The sequence below is a fragment of the Triplophysa dalaica genome, chromosome 15 (genome assembly GCF_015846415.1).
Source record: "Triplophysa dalaica isolate WHDGS20190420 chromosome 15, ASM1584641v1, whole genome shotgun sequence".
Taxonomy (NCBI): domain Eukaryota; kingdom Metazoa; phylum Chordata; class Actinopteri; order Cypriniformes; family Nemacheilidae; genus Triplophysa; species Triplophysa dalaica.
The window spans coordinates 18,716,110-18,728,798 of record NC_079556.1 but is presented as its reverse complement, the minus strand read 5'-3'; the positions used below and the strand labels follow the sequence as shown (position 1 = coordinate 18,728,798).

The following is a 12,689-nucleotide window of genomic DNA, read 5'->3' as shown; positions in this document are numbered from 1 at the left end:
AATATCAGACGTTGTTTGGTTTTACAGTAATTAGTTAAATAAATAAACAATTACATTTAAACTTAATTAATTAATTTTAGTCAATGTTCTAAATGCAATTGTCTTAACCCTCAAAGCCACACCCCTCGTTAGTGAATAATGACGCCAGTGTGTAATCAAATAAATGCGTGAATGGAGTGAAAGCTTCTGTAAGACATTTTAAAGTTTTGTTTATGAGTATTAATGAACTGACGTCAATATTTGTACAGAAATACGTCACATACGAAGGCGCGAATGGTGACCGGTGTGATGGACAGCGCGCGAGCGGACCGAGAGTGACGTCACCTGAGGGCGGAAAGAAGGACACACACACACACACGCACACACACACACACACACACACAGTGAGAAAGACACACACGCAGAAAGAAAGAGAGAGTGAACGAGAGAGCGCTAGCGGCCACTGGACTCCATTAACGCGAATCCCGTCAGGAGGTCCGCCGCAGGACTTTAACACTTTTTTCCCGGATTTTTCCCCATGAAAGGATTAAATAGGCGTCTGAAGAAAAGAAAACTCGCTGACTGTTGAAGTTCTGGACGTTTAATCGGTGTTGCGTGGATTTCATTCGGTGTATTGGTGAAGGTTAGTGAACGCTATGATTTCAGCTGGCGTACTCCACAACTCTGAATAAAATCCCTACTGTTGCACACTTCACAGCTCACTGGGTGCTTTGCTCTAAATATGTACTTAATTTTATCAGACGGACTGTAAAATATAACTTTGAGTGCGTTTTTCGTCTTTTGTATGCGTTGACTTGACTGTCTTTATTGAGTTGGCATTGGGAACGGGTTGCTGACGTCATCGGCGCCTGTGTTTGACCGTTAGTTGTGCGAGCTGCGGGTTTTGTCATAAATCTCACTAAAGCTCTATGTTTTACAGTCCTCATTACGTTTATTAACACGATTTATCATACATATATTTTATTAACCTCATGTCATTCCTATCAAGGACTTTTTGTGAAGTCAAATCAGTTGTTAAAGTTGTTAAATGGGCGGACTTTTAATTTGCCTTTCACATATTTGTGACCTTGCATGTGAAAACTCGGCTAATGGGATATTTAAAGTTTGAAGTCGAACTTTGATGCTTCTTATCTTAAAATTTGATTGAGACTTTAGCTTGGATTTCACAGACAGGGTCACATTTATTCTTTCTACTTGTTACTTTCTCAATATACTGACATTCAAGCATTTGTTATCTGTGTCAGCTTCCTAACTAAACTGTGTACCCCATGTTTTCTTAAGTGTTGTCCAGCTAGGCATCACATGTCTTTTGAGCCACCAACTATATCTCATTCTAAAGAGTTTTACTTTACATCGATTTAGACTTCTTGACTGATGTCTTATAATGGGTTTTCTCTTATGACACTGTTTGTAAAGGATGGCGTTGGATGGTATACGAATGCCAGATGGCTGCTATGCAGACGGCACATGGGAACTGAAGATGCATGTGACTGACCTCAAGAGGGATGTGTCGCTGAGAGTCACCGGGGAGATTCACATCGGCGGTGTGATGCTCAAACTCGTGGAGAAACTCGGTATGTGCACGGTATCACCCTTCAGGATGTTTGTCCACTGTGATTGTGTTCGAAGAGAGATGGATGAAGCCGGTCGTGTCTTTAGGGTTTGTGGGTCATGGAAAACCTGAAATTATCTGGGAATCCTAAGATTGTGATTTTAATCATTGACCCTGTTCAAGGTGACTGTATTCCAATACAGGAATTGAAATTCCTGTATTGAATAAATAGTATCAAATGTCTTGTCCTCATACAGAAATCAAGCATAAATATTAGTCATGAAAAGTCATGGAAGTTTCTCAAAGGTTTGGGAATCTTTTTGAGGATTTTTTGACTCATGGTTTTCTTACAAATGATTATTCACTGGAAACTAAACAAGTAACACTGATTCATGTTTATTTCTGTCATGCAGGGAATTCAAACATGCTTTATTAGCTTCATATAAACTTGACATTTTGTGGGGCTTTCCCTGCATACATTTCCATACATATTTAGTGAATTTGTGCCTGTGAAATTTTACTATTTGAGCTAGCAACAGTTCTGCTTTTCTGCCATTTTCCTGAGATCCATCCTTGTTTAGAACAGATTGTTGCATAGAACACATCAGCCTTTGTTTTCCATGGTCGGGATCCCACTGAGGATCCCATCCCACTCCTTGAAGACAGGGTCATATGGAAAAGCAGATAGAGAACACATGTCTACTGACCCTCTCATGTGGAGGCATTGCTGTAATAGAAGCTACATTCCAGTTCTTGTGGATTTCAACAGAGTTGACAAAGGTTTCGCTGTTCGGTTTTGTGAAATAATAAGAAATCTTGACCTCTTAAATGCAGTCAGCGCTTGATAGTGGCTAAAAACAGTGTTGTTTAAATCATGCATGACATGTGTTTTTACTTTGCCATGGGTCACACCAGGACCTCCTGTGGCTGGTCCTTCATCTTTGAGCACAGATGTGAAAAACGGGGTCACCTTGAAGATTGTCTTGTTTTGGTCATTAGCAAGTAGCAGTTATGTCACTTACTTGTGAATGTTCATGCATTAACCCTGTATTAAGTGTGGATGTATGTGTGGTGGTTCGAAGAGGTGCTAGTTTTAGCCACATGCTAGCTGATAACCCTCTGACAAGTATCTAACTTAAATCAAGGTGTAAGTTTAAAATTTTGGAACTAAGCTTTTCAATGGAGTGTTATGTAAACAAAAAATGCAGTTTGAAGATTCAGTATCTGTTAGATGTTTTGGTCTGACTGTTAGTAGGTATTTTTTGTACCTTTGTAATGTAATTGTTTGAGATGCTGTCACCTCATAGAATTTCAAAGACTTTAACTATCAGAGAGTTTTAAATCCAGCCCAGACCATGATAATTAACATTGAATGTACTATGCTGTCTGTAGTTTAAATGTAGTCCATTTTGTTTTTTTGTAATAAAATAGTGCTATTTTTTCACAGTTGCTTTCCAGTGGTGTTGTATGGCTTAATCTTAGACAGCAGGCAAAGTTTTGTATTTGCTGTTAAAAGGCAGCAAAGGGGAAAAATAAAACAATTGAATGTAGTCACAGTTTAAAGACATGCTCTCTGTGCTCTATTGCCTAATCAAACATAAACAAACAACACATTTTTGGGTATTCATGGTTCTCAATAAGATCCCTTTTTGTTGAAGCTTTGAAAATCTAGAAAGAAAATCAGTTGTTATGCTCTGAGTATTGTAGAATACAAGAGGTACAAGACAGAGTAAATCGGACTCTTGTAATTAAAACGTGCTGTATCTCTAACTCTCTCATTTGAAACATTCACTTACTGTACCTCTGCTATAAATCTCATGCATATTTGAGGACATACAACTCTTAATTGGTCTCAAGTGACTGTTGTCACATGAGGTCTGTGATTGGTGGAATGGGGTCAAATGTCTCTTCTTTTGTGACTTTGATTTTGCCCTTGTCAGATTTGAGCCCAACCTGTCGGTCCCACTTAGAGACAAAGTCTCCATAGTTTGTTATGTGTAAATGCAAGGTATACGTATTAAGCCTCTATATATTCTACCACGCTCACATCTCTTGTACATCTAAAGCCCTGATTTTAGCTCTAATGCAATAAATAAGAATGCCAGGAAGGCACTCTGTTATTGATCACTTTGGCCATTTCCTGAAAAAGCATTTCAGCAGATTCTATTTAATAATTAATGATGAGGGGCCATGATAGCTTTTATATTTGCCATTGACCTAAAACCTTTAGTTTTGACTGCTCATGTTGTTAACATTATGTACCTTACTTTCAAGTTACATTAGTTTTACCTGGAGAACACAAAGCAAGATAAGACTATGAAGAGTTGTTCTATAGCTTGTTGTAGTTGAATAGAATGAGATCTGAAATATCAAATCATGTTTAAAGACTTAACACAGCCCACCTTTATTCTTCTAACTCAGCTCAGTGGTGTTTAAATCATATTTTTTCTTATGAGTAAGCAGAGACAGAGGCACATTTTGTTCAGACTCCGTGGCACTTACTGTGAGTCTATAACAGTGTAAGCATCAGGAGTGTGTAGTCATAATGTGTGTGGTGGCCAAAAGAAACCTGGTGTGCTCGTAAGGAACTGAGTAATACACAGATGTCTTCACAGGCCAAACACCCCTTCGCTGATACTGGTGAGAGAAAGGTGTATTATTAGAATGTGAAAAGGAAACCCTAAAATGAACGACAGGGCAAAATAACATCACAGGCCGTTATAGCACATTTATTTGAGCCTCTTGACCGAAGTCATTTGTTCCACATATTGGGTCAGCCTTGAAGATCCTCCGTGAAGATTGAAGGGAAAATGGTGAGGTTTAGCTGAGGATATCAACTCTCTGCTATTGGAAGAAGGGGTTTAGGTGGGGTTGTACGCGAATGACAAGCCCAGTTGTTTAAAAATCCATAAAAGTCTTCTGGCAAACAGGAAATGACTTCAAACGTTTGGCTTGTTCTCTGGATGCTGGTGTCATTCCGAAATGTTTGCTGCAGCTCTCAGATTCTTGCATTGCAGTTTTTTTTTTTTTCTCCAAGTAGCCTCGATACTAAAGCCTGATGCACAAACAAGTTTGTGAAGTGCATTCTACTAAAATATCTTCTCTCGGAAGTAGCGCAGAGTAGTCCTCATTGCTTAGCAGTGATCACTTGAGTACTTGTTGTGAGTATTTGTAGTGAGTACTTGAGTGTGTGCTTTAAACACAATTTTAGCAAGTTTTGTCAGGACAGTAGCTATAACAGTGTTTACTATAAGAAATGTGCCTTATCAGCTCTAAGGGTTTGCTGAGACTCTAGCAATACTTATTACTTGAAATAACTAAAGAATGAAGTTAGAGAGTGAATAATACATAACAAATTTATATATTAGCCATCAAGAAAATTGTTGGCTATAGGCTGAATAAGCCATAGCTACTTCCTATTCTGATGTCCTACTCTAATCCTAGTATAGCTGCAGTGAGAGGCATGTAGGGACTATAGGGAAATGCGTATCATTTATCAGAGGATGCATCTTTTCCTGTGTCGTGTTTCCCCTTTCCTTCCTTGTATCTAGAGATTTGTCTATGTTCTTGATCCCCCCCAACTAGGTCTGTTCGGTATTTTAAATATTCACTACGCTTGCTATGATTTTGCTGTTTGGCCATTAAAGGGTGTGGCTTTAGAACGTAGCCATTTTTTGAACATTTGTATCCTATGGTTTTTGTTATATTATAAAAAATAAACAATTGAATATAATTGTTCTTCGCTGTTTATGGGATTTTTAATGATCAGGTGTAAATAAAGGAAATGTGTTATGAAACAACAATTTATTTATATCCTTGAAAGAAAATTATAGGTATATTTCTGTATATTTTTTTCCGGTTACACTAAGCTTGTTTTTGGTTTCCCTTCCATGCCCATCATGTTCGGATGTTTGTACTCTGTCACGTGATGTAGTGGTCTTTAGGGCTCTCTAATCTATGATACAGGAAGTAGTTACACTAAGAGGCAGCCCTACCCAACACAGAGCTTTCCTGTTGCATTGATCAAATCTGCCTGTGATTTAGTGTTTTGAGATTTGCTTACATAGACAGGACCCACCTGCTAAGAGAAAACAGCACAATGTTTGCTCTGAGGTAACACTCTTAAGTGTAAAAATAAATGTGCTTAAAGGTTCTTCACAACGATGCCATAGAAGTACAATTTTGGTTCCACAAAGAACCATCTCTTTCTTACTTTTTTACAATCTGAAGAACCTTTTTTCGCTACAAAGAACCTTTTTTGAAACAGAAAGGTTCTTCAGATGGTAAAGATTCTATATGGAATCAAAAAGTTCTTCAATGGCATTTAATGTATGTTTGCCTTTTAACAAAAGGAATTTACAACCAGTATTGTCGAAAATGTTTTTCAAATTATGTAATTTGTGATTTGCCTCACTAAATGAAAGAAGTGAATGTAGAGGTTCAGCTCTTACACTTTTTTAAATTTTTACAATGGAATGAAATGTATCAGTCTGTCCCAATTTTCCAGCAGCCTTACTATAATATGTCTTCTAAACATCCTCTATATCTAACAAGTCTGAAAATAGCTGCTATTAAATTTTAGTTTTTGTATGATGAAACATTTTTAGGTCTGGTTCAGTAAATGCTGGTGGGTGTGACTAATGACTATTTTAGTTGTCACCTGCTCAGATATATCTTGTTTAGTAAGATCAATAAACAGTGTGAGCTCAGAGCTCCTGAAGTTTAAGGTTCATACATTGGGCACCAATGCTTAACTAAACGCTTGACACATGTCTGTTTTCTAATGCACACACAGAAAAGATGGTCAACAAATGGGGCCGAAAGAAATGTGGTTATAAGTTGTCAGTAGCATATATGTTTACTGTTACATACTCTTGACAGAAATTTGTGTCATAGAATGTGAACACATTATTATTTCTAACATAACACTTTTTAATGCCCCGTGGCCTGCATGTACAAATTTTTGTGTTACTGTAGTCTTCATCTAACTGGTTAAAGGCAGAGTAGATCATTTGGAAAATGCTAACGTTTGCCAGCTAGCAGTGCAATCTAGAGGTCGACCGATATGCTTTTTTCAGGGCCGATACCGATTATTTCCATGTGAATTAGGCCGATAACCAACATTTTGAACCGATATATATATATATGGTGTAAAAACGAAAATTTATATAAAAATTAAGAACACAGGCTCTGAAACATTTGAAACATTTTTAATTCTGACTGAGAAATCTTAATCATAACACTTATATTAATAATAACAAAAGAAAAATATGTTCTGAAGACTTAAACATTGCATACAATACTAGAACTATTCAATTAATGATTTTGCTCATCATTGGACTAACTAGCACAATCTGAATATATATAATAAGTGTGAATAATTGAATTGCCTTCATAGCTTTATTGTTTATGTTGTTGAAAAGACCGCAAATGTTTTCATGAAGCTATAACATTAAGAGCATATTTTAGGCACACTTAGTTAGTACTTAAGCCTATTCCTTGAGTTTATTGTCGGCAAGACAGGCATTTAATCACACTCATGTGTGTCTCTGAACATTTATGTGTATAAATAAATTGCGAAAAATAACTCAATCTAATATTTGTCGTGATTCAAGTTCTTTATGCTTTAAAATGGTTTGTATTTTTGAAATGGCGTAACTTAAAATGACGTGCAAAACGCCAGCTTGATCAATTACAAGAAACATGTGTGCAGTGTGCTGCTCGCTTGCAGAGCAAAATCATTGTTATACTATGGATGTGAATTAGATCTACATGGTAATAATGCGTAAATCCTGCGGAATCTGCAGGAAACCCGAAAAGCTGCTCTGAAATTAAGGCACTTATTATATTGAAGTGTTTTGCATCTGTACTGGATTGTGATTTATTTCGACTTCTGATGCTGTCTTACCTCAGACAGCATGAACCCGAAGCAGCTCCAGTTAGTAAGGGCCTTCGGTGTGAGAGTGAAAAAAAACGTTCTGTTCCGCAGCCTCCCGCATTGATTGGCCAGACTCGTGACTTAGTCCCAACAAATCAGAGGGGCAGTGGGCGGACATTACTCTACGCAACAAACTAGAGTAACGTGTTCCGACTGCTCTCACTAAATCCTTGGTTGCATCAGAGCCAAATAGCGCATTTCAATCAAATTAAACGACTCTATCGTCAAATCGGCTTTGAAAATGACCGATATCAATTATCGGCTAAATCCTTAATATCGACCCTGATAATCAACCAGTTCGATAATCGGTCGACCACTAGTGCAGTCATACGATCCCTCCCTCTCGCAAATCACCATCCAAAACCATGCCTCCTCCAAAACACATGAGCACGCGCACAGACCAGAAGCTGTTGGATCGGTTCCATTGAAGTCATTTCACATTCACCGGTGAGAAAACATTACAGTACAAAGTGAATTACATTACTTCAATCAGGAACATCTCCAGGTACCTGCTCTCTGTCTGCCGATGTCCTGCTGCCTGCACATCGCACATGAGTGCGCTGATGGCATATGATGCTTGCGCAGTGGGATGCAAAATACGCTGACTGAAAATGTACACATGACGTATGTAATTGGTCCAACGTTTTTTGACCCTATGCCTTTCACAGAAGATAATACTATTTTTATAGAGAAAAACAATGTTTCGCTTTACTTATTGATTGCTATCAGGAGGATGTTAAGAGACTTCCAACCAGCATGACGAAAAACGTTTCTGGACAGGATTGCCTATTCAGCCTTTAAGTGAGAATATATAAAAGAGCCCTTTAGATTCCTTTAACTATCATGAATGAAGCTGCACAAGTCAAGGTCTTGAATTGTTACATACTGCAGTGGCTTAATGTGTTGTTGTCTACATCTCGGAAATAGTCTGATATGGACACAATCTGTTTATAGTCTATCTATGATGTATGTTCATTGTTGTTGAATATTAAGGTATTTTACTAAATAATAAACCTTGTGTGTTAAATAAGAGCTTTTTTGAAAGAAAAGAAATATTGTTAAATTGGGTCTTCGCAGAGGAAGGTGTACGATTTGCAGAGAATGTGTAAGTTTGTGTTTCATGGTCATGATAGCTCAAGCGCTGTTTAATGCATCCTATTACTTAGCTTGGATTCATTTTCTTACAGCATTACATCATCTGCTGGGCAGGCTGTATTTTTAGCCAAGAAATGCAATTGGCTGCCAGCTAATTAAATTACAGGCCTCTATTTAGGATGCTTGATAGAAGGTCATTGAGCGACCGTCCCCCCACACTCCATCTGACAGCAGGGTGGGGCTGAGGAGGGACCACCAATGACAGTCTGAGGAGGGAATTCATTGGGGATTCTCTGGAAAATGAGACTCACTGTGTGTCTGTCTACGTGTTTCAAAGCCTGGACGTGACCGTATGAATGACTCATGCTGCTGGGAGAGTAAATCATATTACTCCCAAAGATGTACTGGTGGATGGATTTCATTTAAATTTATCAGGGGATGGTTGAAAATGTTAAGGGCAAGGCTACGTGCAGCAGTGAATCACTGTGACGTGTCTTATAACCACACACATTTGCCCCTACCCTCATATCTATAGCTTACTATGAAAAAAAATATTACACAAATGTCTCTATATCATTCTTGTATCGAAAAACACAGACTATGTTGCTAAACACCACTTAATTTCAAAAGTTGATATAAATGCAACTAAAGCTTTGAGATCCATACTTACAACTTACAGCGTACAATGTAGATCTCACTCTTAATCATAAACAGAGGTAGTGAAAAAAATGATGTAAAAACAGCTGTGTCCTCTTATTGGATGGACTGCCCTGTGTGTTTACTATGAACACCTGCCGTGTGGTTGTCATGGTGCCGTGTTGTTGAATGAGCCGTATGTTTGACTTGGCTTATTTAAGCAATGGACCTGACCTACCTGACAATGTAGACCTTTCTTCTAAAAGAGAGTATTTTACTACATTGTGTCTTATATTTACACTTTTGGATATACATTTTATCAGTATGTTTGTTTGTTGGGAATCGAACCAACAACATTTTGCACTACCTGCTTTTAATATGCTTAAAGACAAACCATGTGCAAATTTATCATATTAAAGGTAACATATTACGAGATCATGTAAATTAAGTTTCATGCAGTCTGTGTTTGTTGCCTTGTGTGAATGTAAGGAGTCTAACAAGTTGTAAAGCCGAAGGTGAATGAATAACAAATTTATTGGCTTGGAAAAAAGGCAGTCGACTCCAGAGGTGTAAAGAGTACCTGAAAACCATACTTAAGTAAAAGTACAGATACCTTGCAGCGAAATTATTCTATTACAACTCGCCAATTCCAAAACGACTTCAGTAAAAGTCTAAAAGTATCAAATTTTAACAGTACTTGAGTATTTTACTCGTACTGAATGTATGCTCAAAGAACTCTACACTTAAGAGACATTTCAGTGAAAAACAAGAAACGGTTAATTCGTGAGGAGAGCAATTGCATTTATTTTCTCAAATCATAATAAGACTGAACAACTCATAATCTTAACCACGCGAATGAGTAGCGCCCTTGGTCCGATTCGCAAACCGCCGCGGTTACATAACTCCATATAGTCCCCGCCTACGTTTTGCTAGGACTGCTCATGACAACTTCACTCTTCTCCCCCCAAACACTTTAGCTTGTGAGCCTCATTCGCGGTAGACCAATCACAGCAGGAGATTGCATTCTGTTGTCATGTAAACTGTGTTATGTTGTTATGGAAATTAAAGCCATGGTTGGGTTGTGAACGAGAGGCAGTTATTGAAATAGTATTGAACCAGTGTGAAGCTCTTTTATTAGGTCATAGAGAAGAAAAACTGAGTCGGTCTGTCTGCTGAAACATCATCGCAACTATGACTAATTCGGAAATAAGAATATTATTATTGTCATGAATATCTTCTGTACACCATTTTTTGAACAAAAACCTCTTACCTTACAGCCTGTAATCGTTTCAGTTCTGTCTGCATCACCTGCGCATGCCTCAAGTCAGTTATTTGATTTTTACCCTCTACTTTTATATACCTTGTTATTTTTCTTGCCAGTTTTGAGGTAGAAAAGGTGTTTTCCCTGTGTTGAATTAAATAAAATCTTATTAGAATAAAAATGTAGATATTCTTTATCATAAATAACTAATGCAGTTTTTGAAAAGCAAAGGTACTACAAATACATTAAATTCAATTTTTCGGCCCATAGAAAAGAGATTTAGAACGGAAAAATAATTTGCTCAATGTTTGGTTGGGATCGAAAGGAATACATGCTCATTCTCTCTTACAAACACACAGAAGGTTGAGAAACTTGATAGCAGTCTCCTAAGTGAAATACTATTTCCTTTGTCTGCTCATACCTGTGTATTGACATCACTTGCACTGACGTCCACTTCCATTTGAAACTGAAGCCCTGTTAAATTTGATTGGGTAGCTTGGAGTAATGGCCCATTTACACCTTCCCCTAAACACAAAGCTGAACGAATGGACAAAAGGTCTGTTCACGCCAGTAGCACAAAGGCACAAAGTCATTCACATGCTTTGATTCAAGACACAGCCCTGGCAATACAGGTTCACTTGTTTTAATGTATAATACACACCATCCAACACAGATTTCATCAACTTTAATGCAGTAGTATAGTGTGTGTGTGTGATAGTTAAATCCACATTCTTTGTTGAATCCACATCTCTTGTTGTTTGTGCACAGCTTGTAAATCAAAGGCAGGTTTAGGGTGTCAGACTGAGATTACAGCGTGAGTCTGGAACAAAGACAAATGCTGGAACCTGATCCTCTTTCTTATACACACAAACACCAACCACTCCGATGTTTTTAGCCTGTCTGCTGAGGAATAGTTGTCCTCTTGTGTTTATCCGGGCCAAAATGCTGCAAATTCAGTTTCACACACAAACATATTTCATACTTTGCTCTATTTTCTTGCAGTTGTCCTCTCTCTCAACTCTATTGCACTACTGTTTGTGCAGCCAAAGTAAAGAATGCTATTAGCAGGGCTACTTTTCATCTAGCTCTACCTCCTGTCTTTTCCAGCGTAAAATTCATAACCTTGGCATGTTTCTTTCTCTGTGCAGATGTGAAGAAGGATTGGTCTGATCATGCCCTGTGGTGGGAGAAGAAGAAGACCTGGCTGCTGAAGACTCACTGGACTCTTGATAAGTACGGCATTCAGGCCGACGCCAGGCTGCTGTTCACGCCGCAGCACAAGCTGTTACGGCTGCAGCTGCCCAACATGAAACACATGAGGGTAAAAGTCAACTTCTCTGACCGCGTCTTCAAGGCTGTGTCCGACATCTGCAAAACCTTTAGTGAGTGCTGCCTATTTCAAATATGACTTTCTGTTTAAACTCCATTGAATTATTTTTTATAAAACTGGGTTCCAAACCTTTTAAACACATAACTTTATGAAAAGATGCTATAAACACTTGGTTTCTATATTTTTTCGACTTTTGACCTCAATCATATTAATAGATTACTGCCTGTTTGGTGATAACAAGCTGTCCCTCTAAACCACCCCCCTAATTCTAGTGGGCGGAAAGATTTCAGATATGTCCCACATAAACAGTCAGACTGACATAATCCAGAGTCTTTTTAAATTCTTGTTTTAATGCTGGAATGCATCATTGTTGATTATTTTATGAATTTTCACTATAAAATGTAGTTTTACGAATGGGCTGTAACTGAAATATGCAGCAGCTTAATATTTTTTTGAGCTCAGCACAGAGAAGAGACAACCCGACAACCTTCTGGTCACTAGTCCGACTCTCTAACCATAAGTCCATGACTGCCCCAAACATTGACAAAAACTGAACGAAAAAACACTGTGGACAACACAAACTACATTGATAGTAAAAACACCTTCTCGCAGAGCTTTTGCACTAAAATAATGCAAACTTTAACACTTGCATTTGTGATAAGCAAGCCATCACACACAGTCTCTTTTATGTATACATGTATGGTGCACTGTAAGCCCTGGATGGGTAATCATTACATTTACATTTAGTCAATTAGCAGACGCTTTTATTCAAAGCGGCTTACAAATAAGGTAAACATTATTTGTAGTTCTACATAAGGCTGTATGATTTGGAGAAATACCTTATTTCCCGAACAAAATAGCAGTTCAGGATCAGGTC

The 12,689-nt window shown here is 38.0% G+C and overlaps 1 protein-coding gene across 4 annotated transcripts in view; it reads left to right on the top strand.

Moving 5' to 3' along the window:
• Positions 1–361: 361 nt before the first annotated feature.
• fermt2 (FERM domain containing kindlin 2) overlaps positions 362–12,689 on the top strand; it is a 34,570-nt gene continuing 22,242 nt past the window's right edge. The window contains exons 1-3 of one of the 4 annotated variants that reach the window (XM_056767258.1): positions 362–622; positions 1,417–1,574; positions 11,631–11,864. In XM_056767258.1, the coding sequence (XP_056623236.1) occupies positions 1,418–1,574; positions 11,631–11,864 (391 nt within the window). In that variant the 5' untranslated portion in view covers positions 362–622; position 1,417. The remainder of the gene's footprint in view (positions 623–1,416; positions 1,575–11,630; positions 11,865–12,689) is intronic. The other 3 variants (XM_056767259.1, XM_056767260.1, XM_056767261.1) reach the window with 3 other exon arrangements.